The 25,413-nt window shown below is 51.3% G+C and overlaps 2 protein-coding genes across 8 annotated transcripts; both read right to left on the bottom strand.

Moving 5' to 3' along the window:
- Window positions 1-554: 554 nt before the first annotated feature.
- DPF2 (double PHD fingers 2) lies at window positions 555-14,751 on the bottom strand. Of its 2 annotated transcripts, XM_037146468.2 has the most exons (12): window positions 14,661-14,751; window positions 10,154-10,314; window positions 9,646-9,753; window positions 9,082-9,245; window positions 8,154-8,246; window positions 7,940-8,018; window positions 7,385-7,426; window positions 6,194-6,331; window positions 5,938-6,066; window positions 5,670-5,782; window positions 4,732-4,813; window positions 555-1,846 (listed from the first exon to the last, which is right to left on the bottom strand). In XM_037146468.2, the coding sequence occupies exons 1-12, from the start codon at window positions 14,690-14,692 to the stop codon at window positions 1,770-1,772; spliced, it is 1,218 nt and encodes a 405-aa protein (XP_037002363.1). In that variant the 5' UTR covers window positions 14,693-14,751; the 3' UTR covers window positions 555-1,769. The 2 variants fall into 2 exon arrangements, with proteins under 2 accessions (XP_037002363.1, XP_037002364.1); XM_037146469.2 differs by lacking the exon at window positions 7,385-7,426.
- A 4,618-nt stretch (window positions 14,752-19,369) lies between these two features.
- On the bottom strand, window positions 19,370-24,833 carry CDC42EP2 (CDC42 effector protein 2). Of its 6 annotated transcripts, XM_037146515.2 has the most exons (4): window positions 24,739-24,833; window positions 24,146-24,384; window positions 23,582-23,679; window positions 19,370-20,870 (listed from the first exon to the last, which is right to left on the bottom strand). In XM_037146515.2, exon 4 carries the CDS (start codon window positions 20,517-20,519, stop codon window positions 19,875-19,877), a length of 645 nt encoding a protein of 214 aa, XP_037002410.1. In that variant the 5' UTR covers window positions 20,520-20,870; window positions 23,582-23,679; window positions 24,146-24,384; window positions 24,739-24,833; the 3' UTR covers window positions 19,370-19,874. The 6 variants fall into 6 exon arrangements, with proteins under 6 accessions (XP_037002410.1, XP_037002409.1, XP_037002411.1 ...); XM_037146514.2 differs by lacking the exon at window positions 24,146-24,384; XM_037146516.2 differs by lacking the exon at window positions 24,146-24,384 and having other exon boundaries at window positions 23,554-23,679.
- Between the last annotated feature and the right edge of the window lie 580 nt (window positions 24,834-25,413).

Genomic DNA, 25,413 nt, shown 5'->3' on the forward strand with positions numbered 1-25,413 from the left:
TGCAGGGAAAGAAACTCATTTTTGCACACACAGCCATGCCCAAAGGAAGGCTGCAGGCTCGCACTGTGGTCCAAGGTCACACGCACTGCGCTGAAAATGAAGACACCGGGCAAGCACGGTTGAGGTGCCTCTGCTCCCCATGCTCATTACTTACCCAAAAGCCTTTCATGTGTCCCATTCTGGTGCCCTTAGTTTTCCTGTGTCACTCTTTAATACTGAAGTTAATAAGCTTCTGGGCCCATTTTAAGTATCTCAAATTCCAAGGTCAACTATTATTTATGTTTAGCTGAATTTCCTCCAAAGCAACCAAGATACAGAAATAAAAAGGATGCTAAAGTAGACTTTAAATTTTGTATTAATTAAAACAACTTCATTGTTTTTTATATCAAGGAACTATTATAACCTGCTTTACAGATTGGGGATCAGCAAGAATTTTAATTTGGGAAAGAAAGCTGTATTTTACCAATTTAAAAACCACTGTAAGGTAGTTTTAGAATGAAGTGGACTTCATAACCAGGAAAGGGAGTCAGAAGATAAATCATCCAGCAAATGGCTCTGTGTAAAAACGTTTATTTGTACTAATGTTTAGAGTACAGGAAAGAAAGAAAAAAAAAGACACAACTCCGAAGCGACAGTGAATTAGGGCCTGCCCAAGGCCAATGGGAAAGCCACTCCAGGGTGTCCTGGCATGGAGGGTCCCTCCCGCTACTTAAAGTGTCACCAGGCAGAAAACTGAGAAATCGGGGTGTGAAGACCTTACCAGCTGCTAGTGAGCGTGCAAGGGAAGAAAGGGGGTCTATGTGGTTTCCCCACGAACCCGGAGCCAGGATACAGAGAGCAGGAGGCAGAGGCTCCCAATTCAGTTAAGGGCAGGAGCTGAATACCCAGGTCTAGGAAGAACAAAAAGGGGATTTTGGAGGTAGGCTTTTTCATCGAGTTAAAAAACAGGCACATTGTCTGACATCTCCCGGTAACCCCCCAAGCGGCTGGCCTGGCCCCCTGATGCTTTCCCTCTCCCCACAAAACCAAAGGGAATAGGAAGGGAGGCAGAAGATGGGATATCCCGAGGGTGAGGAATGCTGCAATCACCGGAGACCGCCTGTAGGTGAGCCAGGTGAGCACAAGAAGAATCAGGGTGAAGCTGCTACTCCCTCCGGGGTGGGACAGGGCAGAGCCCAGAGGGTGACCAAGAGCGTCCTGGCTCAGGCAAAGGATCCTGGGTAGCAGGGACAGAGGGCCACAGAGAACCACCCTGGGGGAAGGAGGTGGTGAGGCTAAGCAGCAGGAAGGGCACGGAGAGCTCCTTGCAAGCCCATCGCAGTTTGCTTGGTTGCTTGCTCCCAGCTACTTCTGGTAGAGCCTGGCCTGGCTTGCCTCTGGGGGAACGGAAAACCCTGGGGACCAGAGTGGAGGCAAAGCTCAGAGAGAAGTGAGCTGTTCCCCCACTCGTTCTCAGTGGACACTGTTTGATCCCTGTGATGGCCGGGGCTCAAGGCAGGCAGAGTGAATGCACTTCAAGGAGAGCCGTGAGAAGCTGGGCCCCCAGGTGCGCCTCGGGGCAGTACACTGCTCGTTCTCCCTGAGGGCCTGGGGCCAGAGGCAGTCAAGAGCTGCCGCCTCAGTTCACTGTTGCCAGAGGCAGGTTGGCAGGACCACCCCCAGTTCTCTGGACTTGTGAAAGAGAGGAGGAAGGAAAAGGTGGGCATGAAAAATAAGAGAGGAGAAAACAGCCCTAGATGGATGGGCGGGGAACAGGGGGAGCGGCCACATCAAGAGGAATTCTGGTTCTGGTAGATGGAGGCTTTCTCCTTCAGCAGGTCCAGACACAAGTGGCAGCTCCAACTTCCTGCAGAGAGGTGTAATGGGGTTAGGATGAGTCCCACATGATCCTAATCTGCTGTCCTTCCAACCCTCACACATCACCTCCAGTAACAGGATCGCCATTGGCTACAGGAAGGATGGGAGGCATTCTGCAGTAGCGATTTCATAGTAATCCTGAGCTGGGAGAAGCTTCTAGGTCTTCAAATATCATGAAGAATAATTCTCAATGGAGACAAAATAAATATTCACCTGGAGGACTATTTCACCTGGAGAATACAGATTCCCAGACCCTCTTGGCCCTATTAAACCAGAATGTCTAGGAAGAAGGCCTGGGCAGATAGAAAAAAATTTTTTTTAAGATTTCATTTAGCCCTGGCTGGTGTAGCTCAGTGGATTGAGCACGGGCCTGCGAACCAAAAGATCACGGTTCAATTCCCAGTCAGGGCACATGCCTGGGTTGCAGGCCAGTCCCCAGCAGGGGATGCACCAGAAGCAACCATACATTGAAAAAAAAAATTTTCATTTCTTTAAAAAATTTTTTTAAAATTATTTTTATTTATTTATCTTTAGAGGGAAAGGGAAAGAGAGAGAGAGAGAAATATCAATGTATGGCTGCCTCTCGTGCGTCCCCTGCTGGGAACTGGCTTGCAACCCAGGCATGTGCCCTGACTGGGAATTGAACCGCGATCCTCAGTGGTTCGCAGTCCCGTGCTCAATCCACTGAGCTACGCCAGCCAGGGCTCATTTATTTCTTTTTAAAGGGGAAGGGAAGGAGAAAGAGAGAGAAACATCAATGTGTGTTACCCCCCACTGGGGACCTGGCCCACAAGCCAGGCCTGTCCCCTGACTGGGAGTTGAACCAGTGACCCTTTGGGTCGCAGACTGGCACTCAATCCACTGAGCCACACTAGCCAGGGCAGATTCTCCTACTTTTTTGTTTTGAGAAACAGAATTAGCCCCTAATGTCTTGAAATTACAAGCATAATTGTGAATATATGTATTTAAACATTATTCTGGGAAAGAATCCACAGCTTTTATCAGCTGTTCAGAAAGACCAGTGGCTCTCAAAAAATATGAAGGTCCTTTCTAGCCCAAAGGTCAACACGCAGGAAAGGGCTGACAAGCTTTTGTGCAAACAGCCAGACAGAGTGTTAAATATTTTAGGCTATGTGAGCCTTAAATAGTATTGGTTCCCTTTTTTTAAAAAAATATTTTATTTATTCATTTTTAGAAAGAGGGGAAGAGCAGGAGAAAGAAAGGGAGAGAAATATCAATGCATGCTTGCCTTTCATACACCCCATTCTGGGGACCTGGCCTGCAACCCAGGCATGTGCCCTGACTGGGAATTGAACCGGCCACCCTTTGGTTGGCAGCCTGCGCTCAATCCACTAAGCTACACCAGCTAGGCTGGTTACTTTTTTAAATTCCCTTTAAAAATGTGAAAACCGCCCTGACTAGTGTGGCTCAGTTAGGTGGTGGCACATCATCCCACATGCCAGGTCGCAGGTTTGATTTCCAATCAGGGCAGTCTAGATTGCGGTTTCGGTTCCCAGTTGGGACACGTGCTAGAGGCAACTGATCACTGTTTCTCTCTCACATAGATGATTCTCTCTCCCTCCTCTCCCTTCTCTTTGAAATCAATACCATGTTCTCTGGTGAGGATTAAAAAAATTTACAGCCCTGGCTGGTGTGGCTCAGTGGATTGAGTGCAGGCCTGCAAACCAAAGGGTCGCCAGTATGATTCCCAGTCAGGGCACGTGCCTGGGTTGTGGGCCAGGTCCCAGGTAGGGGGCACATAAGAGGCAACCACTCATTGATGTTTCTCTCTTCTCCTCTTCCCTTCTCTATAAATAAATGAATAAAATATTTTTTAGAAATTAGAAAAAAGGAACAAAGCAAAAGACGTTTAAGGTGAAAATCTTTCTTAGCTTGAGAGTCATATAAACTAGACGCAGCTGGATTTGGCGGAGGTAGTTTGCCAACCTCTAACCTATGCCATCTGGCGGCTTCTGAGGGCCCCCTGAGCTGCTTCCACTACTTCAATATCTGACAGTACTTCAAAAGGAAAGCCCTTCTACACTTCATGCAAAATTTTATCTGTAAATTGGTATTTTTATGATTAAAAAAATGAAATACAGAACTCGCTATTTCTCCCCAAAGCGATTTCTAAATCAGCATGCAACAAGAGCCGTGTGCTCTCTGCAGCTGCCAAAAGACTGACTTTGCCAGTGGCCTGCTTCTCGGGGGACACGGGGTAGTGGCAGCAGTCTGGCCTGTTACAGGTTGGCTAACAGCACACAGCGAGCCCCTTTCTCTCTGGCCCACACACTCCGTCCACAGTAACAGCAACTGGTGCATTCACGTCCTCCTAAGCCCCTCAATTTCTGTAAAGGAGGAGTTTAGTACAGAACTTTGGCTGGAAGGGGACTTGTAGAGAGGCAGCCACTTTTTGGTGCCACAAATGGTTTCTTCAAGTTTCCACAACCGTGGAGCATTATTAAGCAAACTATTCAAGATTCAGGTTCAACTCCTTTCCAGACTGGGCAGAAATGAACACTCAAATTTGTCAAGTTCAAACAGCTGACAACAAAACTGTTACTTCAGACAAGCTATCGTTAGTTTCCCCGACTGAATGAAGGCAAACAAATCACTACTTCTGGTAACTGTTCTCTGCTCAGTATCTGCTTTCTCTTGGGCTGCTGATATTCTTTCTGTGTTTACAAAGTTATCTGATGATAATGTGCAAGCATTAGACCCTTGAAGTAGAAGTCCTAGGAAAACATTCTAAAATGAGTGAAGACAAAGTGCTAACTCCCTAATTTGGAAGGATAAATCACTGATAAGAGAACTCATTTACTGTACAGGAGAAAGTCCAAGTTACTACTAACTGTTCCAACCCAGACAACCTACCTTCAGGAGGCTCAGACATGGAAGGAGTAAGACAGTACATATGGTAGCCACGATCGCAGTCATCACAGAACAGCAGCTGGTCCTGGAGAGGGCAGGATGAAAGAGGCAGGGGCAATAAATGACTAACAGGCTGATTAGCAGGAAGGAGGACTTCCGTAGACAGTGCTGCTATTTCAAAGAGGGGCGAGATAGGTGGCAGGAAAAACAGACGTGGGTATCTCCATACAGAAAACCACTGCTGTCCATCTCTACACTACCAGCTGCCTATCTGACCTCATGGTCTCCAGAGTGTCCTCTTCTCCACAGAGTAGCAAAAGTTACCTTTATAAAACAAAGACACACCATATCACTACCCTGATTAAACCTGGACCTGGTGGTCTTGCCTTCCAATCTCATCTTCCACCCTGCTCTCCCAATGGCGGAAGGCTCCGCCCAGCCACACTGGCTGCAATACACCTGGCTTGTCGGCCTTAGGTCTTTGCACTTGCTGATCCTTTCCTGGGAACGCTCCTCCTCCAAGTCTTCCTGGAAAGCTCCTTTGTATCATCCAAACCTCAACACCAACATCATCTCCTCGGAAAAGCCATCTCTGTCCAAATCAGCTGATTACCGTGTCACACTACTGGTTTCATTTTCTTCATGGCACAGCATTAAAATGCCACTTATTTCCTTGCTTATTGCTTATTTCCACAAGATTGTAAATCCCACAAAAGCGAGGACTTTGTTTGGCTTGTCTTGGGGTCCTTAGTGCCTAGCACAGGGTCTGACACCAAGCGGATGTCCCACAAACACCTGCCAAATGAAGTTCCACCTGGGGTGCTGGGGAGGAACATGTATGAGGGGGTCTTGCTTCCTTTTAAAAGAAAGCTCACTTAAGAGGGAACTGTGGGAAAAACAGTAAAAGCTGAGGAGCATGCCGGGAGGGCAGGGACACGCACGTCGTTCTCGGAGGTGCCACAGATGTTGCAGCACTTGCACTCGATGCACTGCCAGCGGTAGGTCTTCACTGCCGCCATCATCACGGGGGTGAACTGCAGGCAGGACGGATGCCCTGTGGGGGGCGGGGGCAGGTGAAACAGGCAGCCAGAAATGGGGGAGAAGTGAGGTGACCTGGTTGACTGTGATAGCCACTGGATGACGGCAAGCCAAGAACCCGCTGAGGACCGGATGCTGACCGTGACGGCCCTTCCCTGGGGTTGGAGGTACCTGAGCGACCGCAGTCAGAACACGACACTAGCTCCTCGGGTTGTCCTGTCTTCTTGTTGATCTTCGAGTCCCCCAGACAGAAGTCACAGTAATTGTTGGGCAGTGCAAGTCCATCGGGACCCTTCTTGGCTACAGGGAGAAAGAAAGAACTTTGATGATACCCACGGGGCCTTTGGGCCACTCCACATCCCGGACAAGAGGGTTTTTCATAACCGAGCCGACTCCTGCCAGCCCCAACTCTGACACCTCAGCTCACATTTCTGCTCCTCGGACCTCTGGGAGACCGGGGTGGGCGGCTGCGAGTCCTCCTTGTCTTCACCCTCCTCTTCAGCCAAGTGCGAGTGGGCATAGTGGTAACTGAGGCCTGGTCGGTTCTTGTAACGTTTTCCACAAACTGAGTGGGGAGAAGGTTGCAGAGAAAGGTCTTAGGATCTCAGAGTGCCACCTCCCCATCCCTCTAGGCTGTGGGGCCCCAGCTGAAGCGGAGGCAACCACCCCCACCCCAACCAGCTCTATTCTGGGACAGGCTTTTGGTGACAGCCACCTCCCCTTGGCCAGGAGCCTCAGGCCCAGGGGCTTTCCAGCTTCCTTGGCTCTCCTCCCTCCCTGCTAAACCCCAGCCCACAGCCACCTCTACTCTTCCAAACTGGCTGTCTGTGGGGCTGAGCCCTGGCCCCACCAACACTTGCCCAGGGAATGGTCTGGGGAGGTCCAGGTCAGGAAGAAAAAAGAATTTCTACGGTTTTACGATTTGGAAGGAAGGAGGAGAACTAAGAAAGATAAGCCAAACTTTTTCCTTCTCCCTCCCCAATAAATGTGGAAGGCTCGCACTATACCATATATACCAAAGAGCACATCTCTGCCCAAAGTGGATAAAGCATAGGGCCTGGGTCTCTTATGGATAACATCTCAATTGAGTCTGAAGGGTAGTTGGCCCCCAAAGAAATTCAAGAACACCTGCAACCAACCAGTGCCCTGCCCAACCCCACCAACCAACAAGGAAAGCAGATTCCCCACAAGGCATCTTTTACTTTTGAGCAGTGATACCAATAAGAGTAAAGGAGCCAGCAGGAAAGGAATGGGAAGAGCATGGGTGGAGGAGGTGGCAGGATAGTGGGGAATATTAGCTGACCACCAAGTGGCTGTTTTGGGGAGGGGGGAGCAGAGGGATCTGTTGGTAAAGGGTTTCTCATAATGCTTTTGAAGCCACCTCATGCAGTGGGCCGGAGCAGCCCAAGGAGCAAATCTGTGGGTGACAAGCAGTGGTGAAGGCAGCTTCCCGGACTGTGAGGAGTAGAGCACATCAGAAGGGCCACTGCTCCTATCCCCGAGCCATTCCAGAGATTTTTTAACTAGCATCACAGGAAATGAGAAAGGCAGGAGGAACAAGGGAGGTGGGAAAAAGGGATAGGAAAACCAAAAAAGTCTGAAAAGTTGAGAGAGCTACCTCTCTGGGGCGCTTTCGAGGTATGCTTTTGTTTGAAACTATCTGAAAGACAGAAAGAAAAGTCATGAGAAGAAGGCCTTGATATACTTGAGACAGGAGCAGCAGCAGCAGCAGGAAAGCGGAGCAAACGAGAGAGAGACCCCAGCGGTGATGGTGCTCCCAGGGTGGAGGGACAGAAGTGGGGAGTCAGAGAAAGGGGGAGAAAGAGACATTGAAAAACTTGTCGTTGGATTCCTGGGGCCCTGACATGACTGGGGCCAGCAGACCTGGGTGCCATCTCTCAAGAGGCTGATTCTGCCGGCTGCAGGTGCCTCCTCACCAGCACCCCCACCCCAGGGGACAGCAGAATTCTCTCCCAGAGCATGCAGGTCCCACCCATCAGGTAGCAGAGGCCAGGGCCTCCCAGCAGTCTCAGAGGGAACCAGTCAGCAGGAAGGACAAGAGTCCAAGCGTCTTTTACCACTCCGAGCAAGAACACAGCCCTCCCTCCTTTCATCTCCTGAGCAGGAGCTGGGTCCAAGGCCAGGACTCCCCACCCACTTGGGAGGCACTCACTGTCACAGGCATAGGGTTTATCCCGGTCCTCCAGGATGGAAGCATCCAGCTTCTTACGGGCACTGCCCACACCTTTACTCTGCCAAAAAAAAGAGCAAAAAGATGCTCTCACTAAGATGACTAGGCCTAAGGAGTTGAACCCTCCTGGAAGTGGCTACTAATCTCACTCGAATCCACCCTGCCCCAGGCTGTAGGCAGCACCTCGGCCCCTCACCTTGGATTTCCCCTTGCCCCGACGCTTGGGAGTGTCTTCTTCGTAGTCCTCATCATCGAGATCATCCAGAAAGTCATCCGGTTCCAGGATCCGCTGATTGGACAGGAGGGTTAGGATAGGCAGAAATAATGTACATCCAAAAGTTCCCCGACAGTGGTGGTGGCAAGGCCACCCAGAACCTCCTTTGTGACCTGGCCCTCCACTCCAGCCTCGTCACTGATGCCCTTCAATGTTTTGGGCTCTCTGTCCTTTGTGTCACTCTTCACCTTGTTCCCCTAGCCCAGCGGGCCTTTCCCACAATCTCCAAGCAGCTGAATCAAATGCCATGTTTCCATACAGCTTTTCCCGATGCCCCAAGTAGCCAGGCCCACTCCTGCCTCTGATCTGCTGCCCCAGAAGCACGTTTAGTGGTGGTTCCCTTCCAGCACCTCACTTCCTAGATTTAGAGCTTTGCTGTTTAATTATGTGGCCTTATGAGACATTTTTGTTAACTGCTGTTTCAGCCCCTGTGTATGTGAAATGGGGATCACGTACCTACTTCACAAGGTTGTAAGACTGAAGAAAAGGATGGAAGAGCCTTTAGTACTGTGTCTGGAGTATTTTTAGCTCTTATTATTTTTATGTATAGTTTTATGTGCCTGTTGAGGGGAACCACATCTATTTCATCTAAGTAACCCCAGGCACCAAAACACTTTTGTGACAAAAGATGAACTAGGGAGAGTCTGTATTTAGAAGGACAGGAGCGGGAAGCCTGCATGGAACAGTGAAGCCAGTCCGCACCTGGCACTAATTAGGGAATGAGACAGCAGCACCTGGGGGCCTGTCTCCTGGCCCCCAGCTTGCTTCCTTTCTGATTAACAGGTGGCCTCTGAGGAGGAGGAGGCTGCTATCCATCAAGGTTCCCTCAGCCAGAGTACTCATCTCATACCTTCCGCGCTCGACTGTTGGTCACAGGAAACTCGCCCAGGCTGTCATCATCAACTCGGGGATCAGGGGCACCTCGCTTTTCCAGGGGGTCGGTGCGCAACAGAGCCTCTAAACTACTGCCATCCTGAGAGATCAGCCCCTCCTTCTTCAGGGTCTGGTCTGTGTCTGCAGGCAAGGTCGGTACGAGGCGAGGCTCAGAAGGGCTACACATGGACCACTCTGGGTCTACAGAGTGCTGGGCCAGACACTGGCCAGCCAGTCTTCTGGTCCCTGGCTACTCAGGAACCGAGACAACCTAATTCACTTGGAATCATAAACTGTCTGTTTATCTGTCTCTTCTATTAGACTGAGTTCTTTAAAGAAAGAAATCACACCTTAATCATTTTAGTAACTTCATAATCTAGCCTTAGGCCTGGTATATAACAGGAGATTTCCTACCCCCCGCTTGGTGTAGGGTAGGAAAATTGAGAGGTGTCTAGTTGTAGTTTTGCTAATCTGCTAGGAGATTAGCAGGCCTTTTATCATGCAACAGGCCATGCCCCTGCTCAGAAAGGGTGTGCTTTACCTGGTTTAATAGAAGGGAAAGAAAGTCTTGGGTCCTCAGGAGGGTGGGCTCGCCGCTTTTTCCGCCAGCGTCGGGCAGGGTAAGAGTACAGCTGCCCAGAGGCCAACCCTGTGGAAGGAAGGGAGAGAAAAGTCAAGCCCAGTCTAGAAAATAGCCTCAAATACTTTCTGGATGGGTAGGCCCACTTGAGTTCTATAGCAAGCGAGGCATATGGGCAGTGCAGGGGGAATGGGTGATGGTGGGTGGGACAGTTTATGGAAAAGAAAGATAGATGTAAACTCTGGGGCCTTGGCTAACACATAGCTCTGCAGAATCCCAATAATAGCCTTAGTCCTGTAGAAAACCAAGATTCTAGTATAAATCTGTCTGATTGTTCCTCTTTGGGCTTCTAATCATGGGAAGGCCATATTCATCCATGGGTGGAAAGCAGTAGGGAAACTCTCTCAGCTGGCTCACCCCTAAAATGCAGAAGCTTCTTCCTCCCATGTTCCTGAGCCTGGACCCTCACCTGGACCCCGGTGTCGCTTTTCCATCCAGATATAACAGTTGCTCTGGGCTACTCCAGTCTGTGAGTCCAAGAAAGGCAGGCGCACGCTGCGCTCAGCACAGAGGCGGGCATTGTAATTGTGGCACTGCTCCATGGCGTCTTTGTAGTACTGCTCCCCAAGGCTGCAGTGAAGACAACAATCAGGTGTGTGTGCATGTGTTTGGGTGGGGCATCCCTCTCCCTTGCCATCTGCTTCTCTAAAAGGCTCAAGGGACTGGGAGACTGCTGCTTTGGTTGTATCTGCCTCCATTCCTGTCTCACAGGACACCAAACCCCTTCACCAAGCCATTATGAGAAAGGAACTTTACAAATAAATTACCACTGGGAACACATGATTTCTTCGTGTGTCTAATCAGATTTAAGTCTAACCCACAAAGAGAAAAGGAAACTAATATTCACTGTGTGCCTGTCATGAGTCCAAACTCTATGCTACCCAAGATGCTATTTCTCCAAAGAGGATCAAGGGGGGAAAAAGATGCTATTTCTCTTAACTCTCATAACTATGAGAAGCAGAGGTTGCCCTGGCTGGCGTGGCTCAGTGGACTGAACACGGGCTGCAAACCAAAGGGTTGCCAGTTCAATTCCCAGTCAGGGCACATGGGTTGCCGGCCAGGTCACTAGTGGGCGCCACATGAGAGGCAACCACACACTGATGTTTAAAAAAAAAAAAGAGAGAAGCAGAGGTCAAGTGCTTTCTACAAAAGAGGAAAAGAATTCAACAAGGTCTGGGAGACTTCCTAAGATATAGTTAGCAAACTATAGTATATCTTTACAATGAAATTCTATGTGGCCATAAAGAAAGAAGCTCTTCATGTATTAATATTAAACAATATCCAAGAAAATTTAAAAAAAAAAAAAAACAAGGTACAGTGTTGAGAAGTGTTATAGGATGCTACCATTTATGGAACAAAGAGGTAGAAAAGAAACCATAGGTCTCCAGGAAGAAAAACCAAGGGACTATGGGACTTTCTCTACATGCTCTTCAATATCTTTTGAACTTTTAACTAGGTACTTACTTAGCCAACTAATTAATTCTACATACTAATTTTACAGTCAATGAAAGTCACCTGAAAAATACCTGCATTTCCTTGAAGCCTACCCTTTACTATCACTATACTGATACAAAACCTATTTGTTGAAAGGCTCATTCTAAGCCCTTCTCCATTTCCTATTTTCCATTTTCACACCATCAAATTATATAGGAAGGAAACTTCTTGGGATCAAAAGACTCCACTCAAAATCTTCATCAAGAGTGAACTGTGAAGTGCTCTGAGAAGCTGGGAAACTGCACGGTGTCAGGAGTCACCGGGCTGTGAGACACATGTATGTGGGAACAATCTTGTGCTCATCCTTTAGGGCTTCACAAGCACATTAGCACTGGAGCTTACGCTGTAATAATTGATCTTTATATATTTGATCAATCTTAAAATAAATAGAGGGTAGAGGTGATTTCTTCCCATAGTATCCCACTACCCATGAAGGTGTCTGGGGTACCTTAATTTGACTTGGGAGTAAAAAGACCTGGCTTGGCTAAAATTCACCAAATAAATGTGGACATTTAGTCAATCCATGCGGATTCACTGTTCCTCTGCTGCAGACTGGGATGGTTGGACTAGGTAAGTTCCAACCTATTCTACAAGACAGAGACCCCTAGCACGAGAAGCTGGACAGAGAAAGACTCTGCTGCTTATGTCTGTATCTTGAGCTATATCAATAAACCCTGGAATCCGAGGAAGGCTTTCACTGAGCAGCCGCAGCAACAGATCTGTTGCCAGCAACAGAGCAGCGGGCAACAATGTAGCACCGTCCCAGCCACTGAAAAAGACACACCACACACAAGGCAGGAACACCACCAGCCAGCCTGGCTTGACTCCACGAGTCCTAATGACTGTGACTGGAGGCAGGCATAAATCTTGTGTTGAAGAGTGGAGAGAATACAACAGGCTCACACTTGCTCGCCTTTAGGAGGCAGCCATGTCCTCATAACACAGAGGAAAATTGGATAAACAAGGCAGAGTGCAGCAGCTCCTTTGTTTCTGCTGATGGGAATTGATACTGACACTGAAGTCAAATGGAAGGAAGGGCCAGATGGGCTGAGAGCTGCAAAGATAGAGTAAGAAGGCTGCAAACGGTTTGGGCGAGATGGCTGAGAGATGTTTTATCAAAGTTCTTGTGAGTTAAGTGGGGCGAACTGTCTCAGGAGTAAGACAGCTGAGAATGAAACAGAAGTTGGGTGGAGAGAGGATGTGATGAGGAGAGAGAAAGAATGAGACAGGTCTTAAAAACTTAAGGTTCCTATCACAAGAAATTTCAACTAACATTATTCTCTAGATCTTGTTACCTAACTCAGAAGGCTTCAAAACTAGTGAGCAGCCACAGCTATTCACTACTCTTATTCTACCCTAGTAAGACACCTCCAACACTGTTTCAAATATGACACCACATTTGGAGGGACAGAGAATTTACAAATAGGAATATTCCTCTCCCAGAACAAGATGCAAGTCAGAAAAGATGAGCTAGTAGTCCTGACCCGGATATATAACCTCAGCTGTCAAAGGACTAAGCACACCATGATCAAGAAAAGCCACAGAACAGCATCTTTTCCCAAGGTGAGAATGGTCCTGGAGGAATAAATGCCTCTTCTTATAGGGAGAATTCTGAAGGAAAATGTACCAATTGTGAACACAGCCCTCTGCAGCTGGAATGGAGGAGGAGAACGTTGGTTTCTGATTACTGGTACTCAGGAGCCAGTGGCTGGTTCACTGGTGAGGAGCCAGTGACCCTCACAACCTCTCTAGTTCTTTAAAGAAAAATAAGAACTCATACTCTATTTAGGTGGGCAACCCCTCACTTCCAACAATGCACAAAATGGTTGGCAACCCTATTTCCCTGAAGAAAGTCTTTCAACATAAAAAAATCTCATTATGTACAACTCTCAAAATTAGGCAAGTCTGACATTCCCCTAGTATAATGAAGATTTCCAAGGTATTAGCTTTCTTTTTCAGGAAGCATGAAACCTGTGTAAAAACTCCCCTTACCACGGGATGGGGGGCATCAACAAAGAGAAAGGCAGGGAAACAAAGAAAGAACATCTGAGTCATGAAGAATAACTATGTAAGTGGCAGATCAACAGCGTCGTTTCTAAATTGAGGAAAATAGCCTGAAGAAGACAGCCAGGGAAACTGGAGTGGGCTGATGAGAGAAAGATGATAATGTTGGGAGGAGGGATGGCTGAAAGAGGTAGCAGGATCCAGCTAAAAGTTAAACACACACACACACACACACACACACACACACACACACACGAGGAGAAGGCACTTAGCTTAATGGAAGTGGGAAAGCACTCTCAAAGAAAAGGCTCCAGGCAGGGGAGAGAAGCAACGTGCCCTTATAAAAGGCCCCTGGGAAGAATGAAGCTTCAGAGCACCACAAAGACACAGGAGAAGCTGTGAATCCCTTGGAACCGCTGGGAAACCTTAACCTCCTCGTCCAATCAAAATCCCAAAGCCCTACCCGGACAACTACACACCTCTCAATTTTCCTACCCCGCACCAAGCCCAGTGAAAAGGAGCCTGCTCTATCCGCCAAGGGGCACGAATCTATTTACAAACTCATTCAGATTCCTCTCCAGGGAGGAGGCGGGGTTCAGTCAAGTCCCAAAGCACCTTTCACTCGTAGCTCTCTGGCCGTTCTGCATTCCCCCAACCACCACTAACTTTAACTTTGCTCGAGATCGGCCAGCACAAGGACAGTGCCTAGCGCAAAGACAGCCGACCTCGCCACGCCTAGAGAAAGGCAAAGGCTGGACGGACAGCTGCCGTGTTTTGACGGCTGGGATTGGCCGGCGCGGAGGCCCTTTCCCCGAAGTTCTTTCCCGTCTGTGTCTGCTCTTCGATTCCTCCCGACAATATGTTTGGTCGTGGGTCCTGACACCCAAGAGCCCTCACCCCCACGTCACAGAGGAGCTGTTTAGAACAAAACAGTCCTACGGTGCTGAACCCCGCCGGGCCACCGAGCCTGTTGCTTCGGGGCCGGCCGCAGGAGCCCGCGGGGAGAGCTCGATGACCCGGCTCCGCGAGGACACGGGCTGGTCCCGGGTCCGCCCTCGGCCCCGCTCCTCCGGACTGCGGCGCCTCCGGAGCGACCCCGGGAATGTGTGCGTCGTACACCACAAGGGCGCCACACTCCGGAAATCGCAAGCCCGGAGGAGTGCCCTGACCGCACAGCCCCGCAACGGCCCAGGGAGGCTGCCCGTAAGGGGCTCCCGTGTGCCCCCCTCAGGGCCTCCACAAGTTTCCAAAGAAGCGAGACGTCTTCTCTGGAGTCTCCTGTTGCCCTCCCCAGTAGCAGTCGCAACATGGCCTTCCCGGGCCGTCCCTCTTTCGCCTCGGCCTTTCCCGCACTGCCCCCTCCTCCCAGGCCCCTTACAAGACCTCCCGGCCTAGGAGAGAAAGAAACGACCACTCACAGCTTCACTACATTTTCCACCACAGCCGCCATCTTCCCTGCTCCTCTCCCTCAGGCCGGGAGGCCCGGAGCCCACAGCGCGCAAGCGCCGGGACCTAAGGGTGGGGGGGGGGGGGGGGGAACGGACCCAGTTTCCTAGTCCCTCTGCGCATGCGCCGCCCGAGCGCGCGCGCCCTCGAGAACGAGCAACGGGGAACGAGCTTCGAGCCCGCTCGCGGCGCCTAGGGAGCCGAGCGGCCCGAGGCGCAGGCGCAACGGATGCGGGCGCAGCTCCTAGCCTTCCGCTGGGGTCCCACCCCCTCCATTTGGAGGAACTGGAGGAGGGTGTGAGGATGTGGTCCGGTAGGAAGAAGGCGAGGTTGGTGAAAACTGGCAGACCCGGAGATGGGCTAGATGGAGCTCGTTCGTCCTGCTACATCGCCGACCTTTAACCTTGTGGTTAACCCTTTGCTCTCATCACAGGCGGTGGGGAGGGGGGCGTTGGTGGGTAGAGGAAGATAAGAGTCATGCGGAGTGCACTTGGGCTGTCAGACGTGAGCATTTTACAGAGACGACATTAATGCCCAGAACTGGGCGGTTGTTTGACCTATATACTGGGGTCTGACAAGTTACCTCACCTTGCTACCAGACTCAGTCGCCAACTTCACTGGTCCCCATCTCTTCCTTGCTTCCTACTCCTATTGGAGCTGTTTCCTCCACTTAGGTTTTGAAGAGCTTCTTTCCTGCAACTTTCCCTCTTTCCGTGTCATTCATTTTTGCACTGTTGAATCACGTCAGTTCGTGCACATTCATGGCTTAATATCCTCGTTTTAAAAAAGCAAAGCCCTTCCTTAAGCCCACATCTGCCTTGGAATATTACCCCGTTTCTTTCACCTTTTCATAGCAAATGTTTTGTTTATACTCCCAATCTCTGTTGATTTATTTTGAAGTCTAATTTAACGGGGATTTTGTTCCTACCAGTTCACTTGAAACAGCTCCTAAAGGAGCTGACCTGGCCTCCATTTCAACAGATTTAGGGATCTCTCCTCCGCCCTCAACAGCCTGTCAGCTCCCAGGACACCAGTGACATTCCTTCCTTTATCAAACTCCGCTCCAGGTTTCTGAGATGTGCATGCACCCGGCTGTCCTATCACATTGTCAGTTCTGTCAGCCTGTTTTGCTGCCCTGTTCCACCTATAACTATCAGAGTCCCCAGGACTTGGTCTTTGGTCCTTGTTATATACCTATTTCATCATTTTTAAGATGCACATATTCCCTGTCCTCTCCCCCCATTTTTTTTTTAAAATATTTTATTTATTTACTTTTAGAAAGAGGGGAAGGGAGGTAAAAAGAGAGGGAGAGAAATATCAATGTGTGAGAGATACATCGATTGCTTGCCTCTCACACACCCTCAACTGGGGATCTGGCTACAACTGGGGCATGTGCCCTGACTGGAAATTGAACTGGTAACCTTTTGGTTTGCAGGCCTGCGCTCAATCCACTGAGCCACACCAGCCAGGGCCTCTCCCTCTGTTTTACTATTTCAGAATCAAGACACATCTTACCATCACTGTGCCTTAAGATCATGTCTGGCAGACGAGGGTTGTGAGATATTTGTCATTGTCTACCTTGCACCAAACTTGTAGAATAGATATCAGCACCTTGGAAGAAAAACCAGAGAGAATGCTGGTGCCCTCTTTTACCTCTGGGAAACAAGTGATTGTGGGGCAAAGGGTATTGGAGTTGACCCCAATGCAGGAGTCAAAAGTATGTAATTTGGCCTAAATGTTCGTGTGCCCCCTGAATTCGTACTGACGTGCTGACCCTCAGTGTGATGGTGTGTGACGGCGGGGCCCTTGGGAGGCAATGATGTTAGAGTAAGACCCTCGTGATGGGGATTAGTGTCCTTCTAAGAAGTCAGAGATATCTCTCCCCACAAGGGGAGGCCATGTGAGGACACAGCCAGAGGCAGGTATCTGTAAGGTGGGAAGTGGGCTCCCACAGGGAACTGAATCTGCTGGCACCTTGATCATGGGCTTCCCCAGATCTGTGAGAAATAAATGTCTGTTGTTGAAGCCACCCCATCGGTGGTATTTTGTTACAGCAGGTCAAGCTAGCTAACACAGTATGCTAGCGCTAAAGCCGCACATTCCTGTGCTCTGTGAGGCAACACTTCCGGTCGTGGATCTATGCAGCCAAAGCACGTCAAGAATGCTCACAACAGCGTTCACTGTAACAGCCCCAGACTGGATCCCCAAACCGGATCCATTCTGCTGTTGTGGGCATCCCAAATGACTGAAACAACAATGAAAAGAACAAACTATCGCTACGCGACAACGTGAATCAACCTCAAAAACTTAAAATTGAATAGAAGCCAGTTTTAAAAGAGGACATCTTGTAGGATTCCACTTTATATAAAGTTACATAAACAGACACGCTCTGGGGCCAGGACTCAGGAGAGTGGCTACCTTTTTGGGAGGGTGACAAGGAGGGGGCATGAGGTGGCGACTGCCGTCCTAGGGATGTTTCTTTTCTTCACCTGGGCGGTGGTTACATGGGTTTGTTCACTTTATAAAAATTAATTGAACTACACAAAATTTGTGCACTTCTCTGTATGTATAATTCAATACAAGTTTTAAAATAAAAAATATCAGTATTAACCAGTAGCCCAATTCCATATAAGTGGAAAGACAGTTTATGAGCCCACCGTCAATGGCTCTCGGTTCTTTTGGGATTCTCTGAAGATACGCTGCATCACTGAGCAGTAGAGTCCACGTGCCCAGAACCAGTGACTAGTATGTACAGTGTTTCTCTTACAGCCGGGAACCAAAGAGCAGAAGTGGGGGTACAGCCGCTTGCCATTTCAGTTAATGACTCTTTTAAAATGTTTCCTGTGTCTGCAACTCTGGCTTCTGGCTTGGGCCGATCTGGAGCCTTAAGGATGGCCAAAGGGAGGAATGCTTCCACCAGGGGGCTCAATATGATTTCTCTAAATGGAGAGCACAGACTGCCAACGGGTCGTTTTGCATTCTACATCCACTGGGCAAGAAAGTAAAAAGAGGTACCACTGTTGGGCGGGGTGATGGATGCAAACTATTAAGGGGTAATAGGATCGCTATTACCCAGTGGAGACAGATAGAAATATAAATGAAACCCAGGGGATCTTGTTCATATTACATGCAGGTAATCGATCGAAGACAGGCTCCTGGTTAGGTATTTAATTCCAACGCTCCCACTGAAGACAAACTGAAATTCAGAAAAAGTGGAAAAAATGTTTTTAAGCATTAAAAAGCTAATAATATAGTGAGTTACTGGGCCAACATTTAGGAGGCTCAAACCCAGAGAGGTAAGCCCAGAATTCTAAGCAATTTTTGTTCTGGAGACATGTACTGATCTGGAAGATGCAACTGTGACACTGAGCTCTTGTTCTGCAGTCTTTGGCTGGGACCATCACAAATCAAAACCCAGAGCTGCCCAAGGTGGGCAGGCAGGTACCCACCATCACCATACACATGCTTTAAGTTGGGACTATTAAGATGGGACACTTCTGTAGACAGACGGCCCAGAGTTGTATTATCTGGGTGGTCCAGAAAGCTCAAGCCTTTAACTTGGATCAAATTTGGGTTGAACTTGGACCCATTCCATAATGTCCCTAGTCACCTGGCAGAAGCCAGCATATTTGGTACCAAGCAATATCCCTTCTTAAGGAATGTACTGTCATCCAAAGCTTCAAATTATTTCTTAAAACATTTTTTTTCAGATATAATATCCATCCCGTCCACAGTCAAAGATAATCAGGCACACAGAAACAAGAAACCCTGAACAAGAACTGATACAAACAACAGAAAACATAAATCGACCCACAAAGATTTAAGATATTGGGGTTATTTGATAATGACCAGAAAATAACACTGCTCACTGTGCTTAAAGAAGGGAAAGACAAGCCCTGGCCAGGTAGCTCGGCTGCTCAGAGCGCTGTCCCGATGTGCCAACGCTGTGGGTTCCACCCCCCCCACCCCCCGTCGGGGCACGGACAGGGATCAGCCAGTGAGTACGTACATAAGCAGAACAGCAAACTGATGTTTTCTCTTTCTCTCTAAAACCAATCAATAAAAAGGGTTTTTTTTAAAGGCAAAGACAAGCATAAAAATGTCTACAAGGAACAAGTACCAATTAATAAGTGCCCTAGGTTTGGTTCGAAATCACATGATCATCCTAATGTACCCTGACACCACCTGTACCCTTGCCCCTGGCATTCCCCACCACGTTGTTTTTTATTTTTAGTTTTAATTCTCACTGAGGATATATTCATTGATTTTAGAGAGAGAGGCAAGGCGAGAGAGAGAAACATCAATTGGTTGCCTCCTGCATGCATACCAACTGGGGATTGAATCCGAAACCTTTTTGGTGTACGTATGGGATGATGCTTCAATCGCCTGAGCCACGCGGCCAGGGCACGTTTTTTCATAGTATTCAGCACAACTGGAAATCATCTTACTTGCTCACAAATTTAGTATCTTCCTTCTAGAATGCAAGCTTCAGGAGAGCAGGGATCCCGTCTGCCTTACCCCCCAGTACGGGGAGCGCTCCAAGTGTACTACAGATGCTCATCAAACAGTGGTCAGATCTGTCCCAGCCCCGGGCCAGAGCCAGGAGCTGTGGTCTCCTTGGGGTCAGCCGGGGTCACAGAGACTGGCCTGTCTTCAGGGACAAGGGTATGGGGAGCACAACTATGAGCAGCAGCAAGTTTTATTGCAACCAGAACCTCTGGTCATGTGGCAGAGAATAGGGCAGAGGGACATTGGGTCATTGATGCCATGCTCCCAAAAGTCTGGCTGGCGATGCTCTGCCTCTTTCCCACGCCCCCGCCAGGGCATCCGTGGTGGCCAAGGCAGGAGAGGTGAAAAGGAAGTCCACTGAAGCAGAGCCTTCGTCCCAGGGGTGTGAGGGAAGGAGGAGCAGTTGGCGGTGGGGGCCCGGGGGCCCAACATGCTCAGGGCCCTTTGGGCTGAGCTCTGCATGTGTCTTCATGGGTTGTAAGGGAAAGCAATGAGGTGCACCCTGCCCGTGGGGAGAGGGTGGGAGGGAGGAACACAAAGGGTCAAAGTCAGAAATCGCTGGCCGGTGACCACACAGGCAGGTCTTAGGATCAGGACTGCGAGGCCAGGCCCACGTCCACCTGCTGCTTCCCGGCATTCACCTCGGCCTGGGCTTCCAGCCCGGCTTGCCTCAGGTCCTATGTGGGGATCCGCGTGTGGCCCAGGTCCTGGTCCATGATCTGGAGCACATCGTCCAGGATGGAAGGCCCCAGGTCCACGTGCAGGGAGAGCAGGGAGCTGGCGTGGGACAGGAAGGGCTCCTCAGTCCCAGACTCAGGGGTCAGCCCATTCCTGGCTGAGCCGGCCTCTGGAATTCTCCAGATGTCCACACTCCCTGCCTCCTGAGGGGAAGGCTGTGGGGAGGGCTGAGGGGTCTCCAGGTGCAGGCGAGGGGGTTTGGGCGGAGCCTGGGTTGTGGGCAGGGTGAGGGCCTGGGGCCCACCGATGACTGGGAGGGAGATGGCATTCTTAAGCAGAGGGGAAGGCCCTTCGGGGAGCTCCCGCCCACACAGCGTGGCGGTGCGGGTGAACTGGAAGGGGAGGTTAAAGGTGCCGTCCTCCTCGGGTCCCTCGACTGCTGTCCCTGGAAGGAGGTGGAACTTGCCCTGCAGGAAGGAGATGTCACCAAACATGTCACTGCCGCCACCACTGCCGATATGGATGGTGTGGCGGAAGTCCCCCAGTGGCGGGCTGATCATGTCTGAGGACAGCAGGTCCCGCAGCTTCTCCTTCTTGCCCTTGCGGCTGCTGCGCTTCAGGTAGATGGGCGCCTTGGTGGACATAGTGGCCGCACCACGCGGGCCTGGCTGCCGAGGCTGGAGACAGTCCACTCACCGAGATCACCGCCTTCCTGCTGCCTCCTCTCACCGCTCAGCCAGAAGCCCCAGTGGGTGGTTTCCAGACACCAAAACTTTGTCAAAGGGCTAAGGGTAGGGTATGGAGCGTGGTCAAAGTTGGCCCAAGGAATTAGAAAAAGAAAGATTAATGACCGATGAAGGCAGAGGGTTGAGATAACAAAACCACTTTCTCCCCAAAGGGTGAGAATGTCCGAAAACCTGCAGCAGAAAGGTGGAGACCTTGTAGGCAGCAGCACTCCCCGGTCTTTTCCTTGTGAGTGTCTCCCTGGTCCGGAGCTGAAACACCAAGGGCAGGAGTCAGGGACAGAAAGACAGAAGTCAGAGGCCTCCCGTGCCAGCCCCAGGGGCCGAGGGGGGGCTGCCCTGCTGCCGGGGCCGGGCGGGCAGAAGCAGGAGCTACCTCAGTCGTACACGTGCCGCACCCACGGCCTGGATCACCAGCGCCAAGCCTCTCCCTTACACGAGCGGAGAGTGAGGCCCAGGAACCTGAGTGACAGGCCCAAAGTCACGTCTCTGGTGTCTTGTCCTGCGTCCCAGGCTCTGCTCATCGCCATCCCTGGGCATTCACCCCCTAATGCACGACAAAGGTGCCCCAAGAACTCACAAGTCTCACAGGTTGGGCTTAGTTGCCTACTTGACAGAGGACAGAGATCTTGAAACCTCTACCTCACACACCCAGGCCCGGCCGAGACCCCCTCCCATCTGGCCCAATCACACCCCACCTGGACGTGAGATCACCTGGGGTTTCCCTCCTCCTGGCTAGGAGTTCCTTGTGGGCAGGGACCAGGTCTGATGTCGTTTCTGTCCCACCCCCACCCCACCCCCAGCCCTAGCCCCTAAGAGGAAATGGGCTGGGGGGCACAAATATTTTGGGGGGGTTTCTATAGGGCAGGCAGTTTGCTAAGTTCTTTGCAAAGACCTCTCATTTCATTATCTCAACCACTTTCCTATCATCCCCATTTAAAAACTGGAGCTATAAGACAACGGGGGAATTCCCACAAGGCATTGTAGAGGGAGAGAAGCAAAACACAAAAATGTGGTGGAGAGGATCCCATTTCTCAGAAGCCTGGACCGGCTCCCCTCCCCTTCCCTGCAGACGCGTGTACACGCGCCCACATTTACAGGTCTGCACGGGGTTCTACGAAACGCAAGAACAGAGACTAATGAAGGCCAGCACTAGGTCTGGGGTGGGGGGCAGGGCCGGGATGTGGGGTCAGTGACATGGGAGGAAAAGTGTCCTCATTTATAAAAATTATCTAATATTTGACCCTGTTACTGTAAAATAAAATATGCAAATTAACAAGTGCTGGTGGCCAAAATGTTGACAGCTCGAGGTGGTAGAATTTTTGGTGACCTGCTTTTCTTGTTCATACTTTTTTTTTTTAAGATTTTATTTATTTATATTTAGAGGGGAAGGGAAGGAGAGAGGGAGAGAAACATCAGTGTATGGTTGCTTCTTGAGCGACCCCTGTTGGGAACTGGCCTGCAACCCAGGCATGCGCCCTGACTGGTAATCGAACCGCGATCCTTTGGTTTGTAGGCCCGCACTCAATCCACTGAGCTACACCAGCCAAGGCTGTTCATGCTTTTTATAAGCTCAATTTTTAATAAGCATATATTATTTATGTGCACATATTATTTATGTAGTCAGGAAAACGAAAGCTATTTTTAGTGGAAAAGCAAACACTCTGACGGGGTTTCATACTAGTTTACAGAAAAAAAACTGCAAGCGCTGCCTCTAGTCCCCTCGGTGGGGGGTCGGCCCCGACCCGTGGATACACATGTAGAATCAGAGCATAAAAAGCAAAGGAACATGTCCAAGGTCACCCAGCAGGTACCCAGGTGGGCCCCTCGTCTCCCACAGCACTGTCTCTAGCCCAGCAGGGGCTGTGCAGGTGGGAGATCAGCCAGGGAGGAGCTGATCAGCCGCAGAGCCGCCCCTGCCGGCTTCTCCGCCCTATTCTTCATCCTGGGCAGGGTGAGGGAAGAGCAGCTGGCAGGAGGGGGCAGGAAGGAGGAAGGCAGAATTCCAACTCTCTTCACCTCCTCAGACCAGGCTCTCATGCAGGAAACCCCACCCCAGGACCGGACACCCTGGGTCAGTCATGCTGAGCCACAGAGACCGGACATCTTGCCCCTCCCAGAGCACCTGCAGCTGAACAGGAAACAAAGGAGCGACTCTCCAGTGGCGGATTCCAGCTAAGCGTGGAAGGAGCTGGGGGCAGGGTAGGGGTGGGAGCAGTGGGCCCCTCTAGGTCTTGGAGTCCCCTGCTCATTCATCTAACGTGCCAGGCCTGGGGGTCAGGCACATGCGGACACGCATCCTATCTATCTGTCCCCTCGGCAGGCGAGAAGTCCTGGGATGGCTTTTCCTTCCTTTTCACTCACGGAGAGTGAATGAATCGGGCCGACTGGTGGGATTGCTCAGAGCCTGAGCCAGGTCCCCCCTCCCATCACACAGGGGTGCCAAGACAGCCGGAGTGTTTCCACAACACAGTGGGCGTCCCTGACAGCCGCCCCACTCAGAGCCAGATATACCGCCCGATTCCAGATGTGAGGAGAGCTGAGGCTATCGAGGAAGGGTTGGGCCAGCGTCAGCCACCCAGGGGAGAGCTGGGAATTGCAGCCATCAAGCCCCAGGAATTCAAATTTGGCAACTGCAAGACGCTGGGCCCCAGCTGCCCTTGCACAGCTTTCATTTTAATGCTCCCAGACACAGCGCGGTGGGTGTCGTTACCACCTTTTACAGAGGCAGAAGCTGAACCTCAGAGACATGAAGCAACTTCGCTGAGGTCACCCAGCTAGTTGAGGAAGGGTGGGCACTGGTACCTAGCCACTCTGGCCTCCTTCAGAGTAATGATTTTCAGGAGCCAGAGCCCCTCCCCTCACAAGGAACACTAGGCCACTCCCTATCTGGGGTGTTCTAAGAGCAGCCTGACCTTAAAAGCAGGAGACCGACCTTGAATCCATCCCCATCTGGGACTCACTCTGATCTTGGGAAAGACATTGTTCCTCTCTGGGCCTCATCTTCCTCATCCATTAAATGGGCTGGCAATAAAGCCATCACCAGAGGGCCACTGCTGCACTGCAATCGAGAACACCAATGTCACTGTCAGCCTGGCCTTTTATTCAATAAGTAGCTATAGGGCCTTCCTCAAGCACTTTGGTGGTCTAGAGACAGCATTTCCAACAAGACCAAAACCCAACGGCCTCCGGCCCCGGGCGCCCACCTCTTTTTGCCAGCCCATTACGCCTAGCCTGCGCAGAATTCCCCTGGGCGACCTCGGGGGTCTCCAGGGGTCCTGGGGCGGAGCGGCGCTCAAGCTCGAGGCCGCTAGGTGGCGCGCTCGCTACCTCTATCGCCCCGAGTCCCGGTGAAATCCGGGTGCGCACTGGGGTCTCCAGCGCGCCTCTGGCTCTAGGCAGGCGTCCCCAAGGAACCGCACGTTCGCGTACCAGATGCGGATTATCTGCGGAATCTTTTTTCTCTTGGGGAGTTCTGTCTCACAACCAGACAATCACGGGGGGGAAAGGGCGATCGGGGATCCTACCAGGGAGTCCAAGCTCTGGGAGGAGCCTTCCCCGTGCTTTCCGGCCTGGGCAAGGTCCGAGTGTCCGTTCGGCGCAGGGCCAGCGCTCCGGCGCGCCGGCCCCCGCCCTGGCTCCCGTGGGTCCGGCTCCTCAGTCTCAGCTCGGGTTCCAGCGCTGACCCCTCCCCGCCCTCTGCCTGAGTGCAGCACAGCCCAGACCAGACCAGCCCGGATCCATTTCAGGACGCTCCCAGCCGTGGCTAAAGATAGGAGGACACCTCACCATCCACTAAAAATACGACCTCCAGCCCAGGCACAGGAAGGGGGTCCCGGATCCCAGAGGTGGGGTGGGGCTCAGGCGCAGGGTGGAGGGCGGGATCGGGAATTCGGGTTCGGGATGCTCGGCGCCCCGCAGGTAGAGAGGGTGCGGCTGTGGCCGCCAGCACCGAGGCGCTAGCCGGAAACACTGTGGAGCCCAAGGCTCCCGGGAAAGAACCTGCGCGGAGGTGAGCTAGGGGCCGGGGTGCGAGCTGTGGCGGGGCGCCAAAGGGATGGGTCTCTCAGGGGACTCCTCGGAACCTCCGACAGATTGCAGAGTCCCAGCGTGAACTCACCTTTAGAGCGCAGGCAGCTGACCAACCGGGTGGCAAAAGCTCCGGCGCAGGACCCGGGGGCGAAGGGAGCGGATCCCCGCTGTGAACCTACAGGGCAGACCTTGGCTGCTGAAAGCCCGCCCCCTGCCCGCGGAGCCAATGCCGGGGCCTCCCACACAGGCCCCGCCCACATCCCCGCCCCACATCTGTCCCCGCCCGGGCTCTTTCCTTGGCAGCTCTGCGACGGGGACCATAAGCCCCGCGGCTCTGGGGTTCCAGTCCAGGCTCTGGGGGCTGTGAGCCAGGCAGTATCGGGCGCCCGGGTTGCACTCCGCGGACTTGGGCTGTGCTTGTCTGTACCCAAATTCTCGGTTCTAGAAGGGCTGAGAATTCACAGGGGGTCCTTGGACCGGTTCCCTCCCTGGAGGGCTGGGTCAGGGAGGCGCTTGCACAGTGTATTCTGTGATTACTAAGGAAATGAATGAGGCCTGGAAGGCGCCTACATTAAAAAGTTACAGATTTACGAGGTCTTTCAAGAATTTACCGCCCCCCCCCCGCCCTAGAAAAGAGCGCATTGAGGGTGTGCAGGTGGTGTGGCCTAGGCACATACGCCGTCAGGCTAGGTGGCTTCCAGGGAGGGGGGCAAGAGTGGGGGTAGAACTGGGTGGGGCCCATACTTAGACTCATTCCAACGGT

The sequence above is a fragment of the Artibeus jamaicensis genome, unplaced genomic scaffold (genome assembly GCF_021234435.1).
Source record: "Artibeus jamaicensis isolate MK-2021 breed Jamaican fruit bat unplaced genomic scaffold, CSHL_Jam_final scaffold_614, whole genome shotgun sequence".
Lineage (NCBI taxonomy): Eukaryota > Metazoa > Chordata > Mammalia > Chiroptera > Phyllostomidae > Artibeus > Artibeus jamaicensis.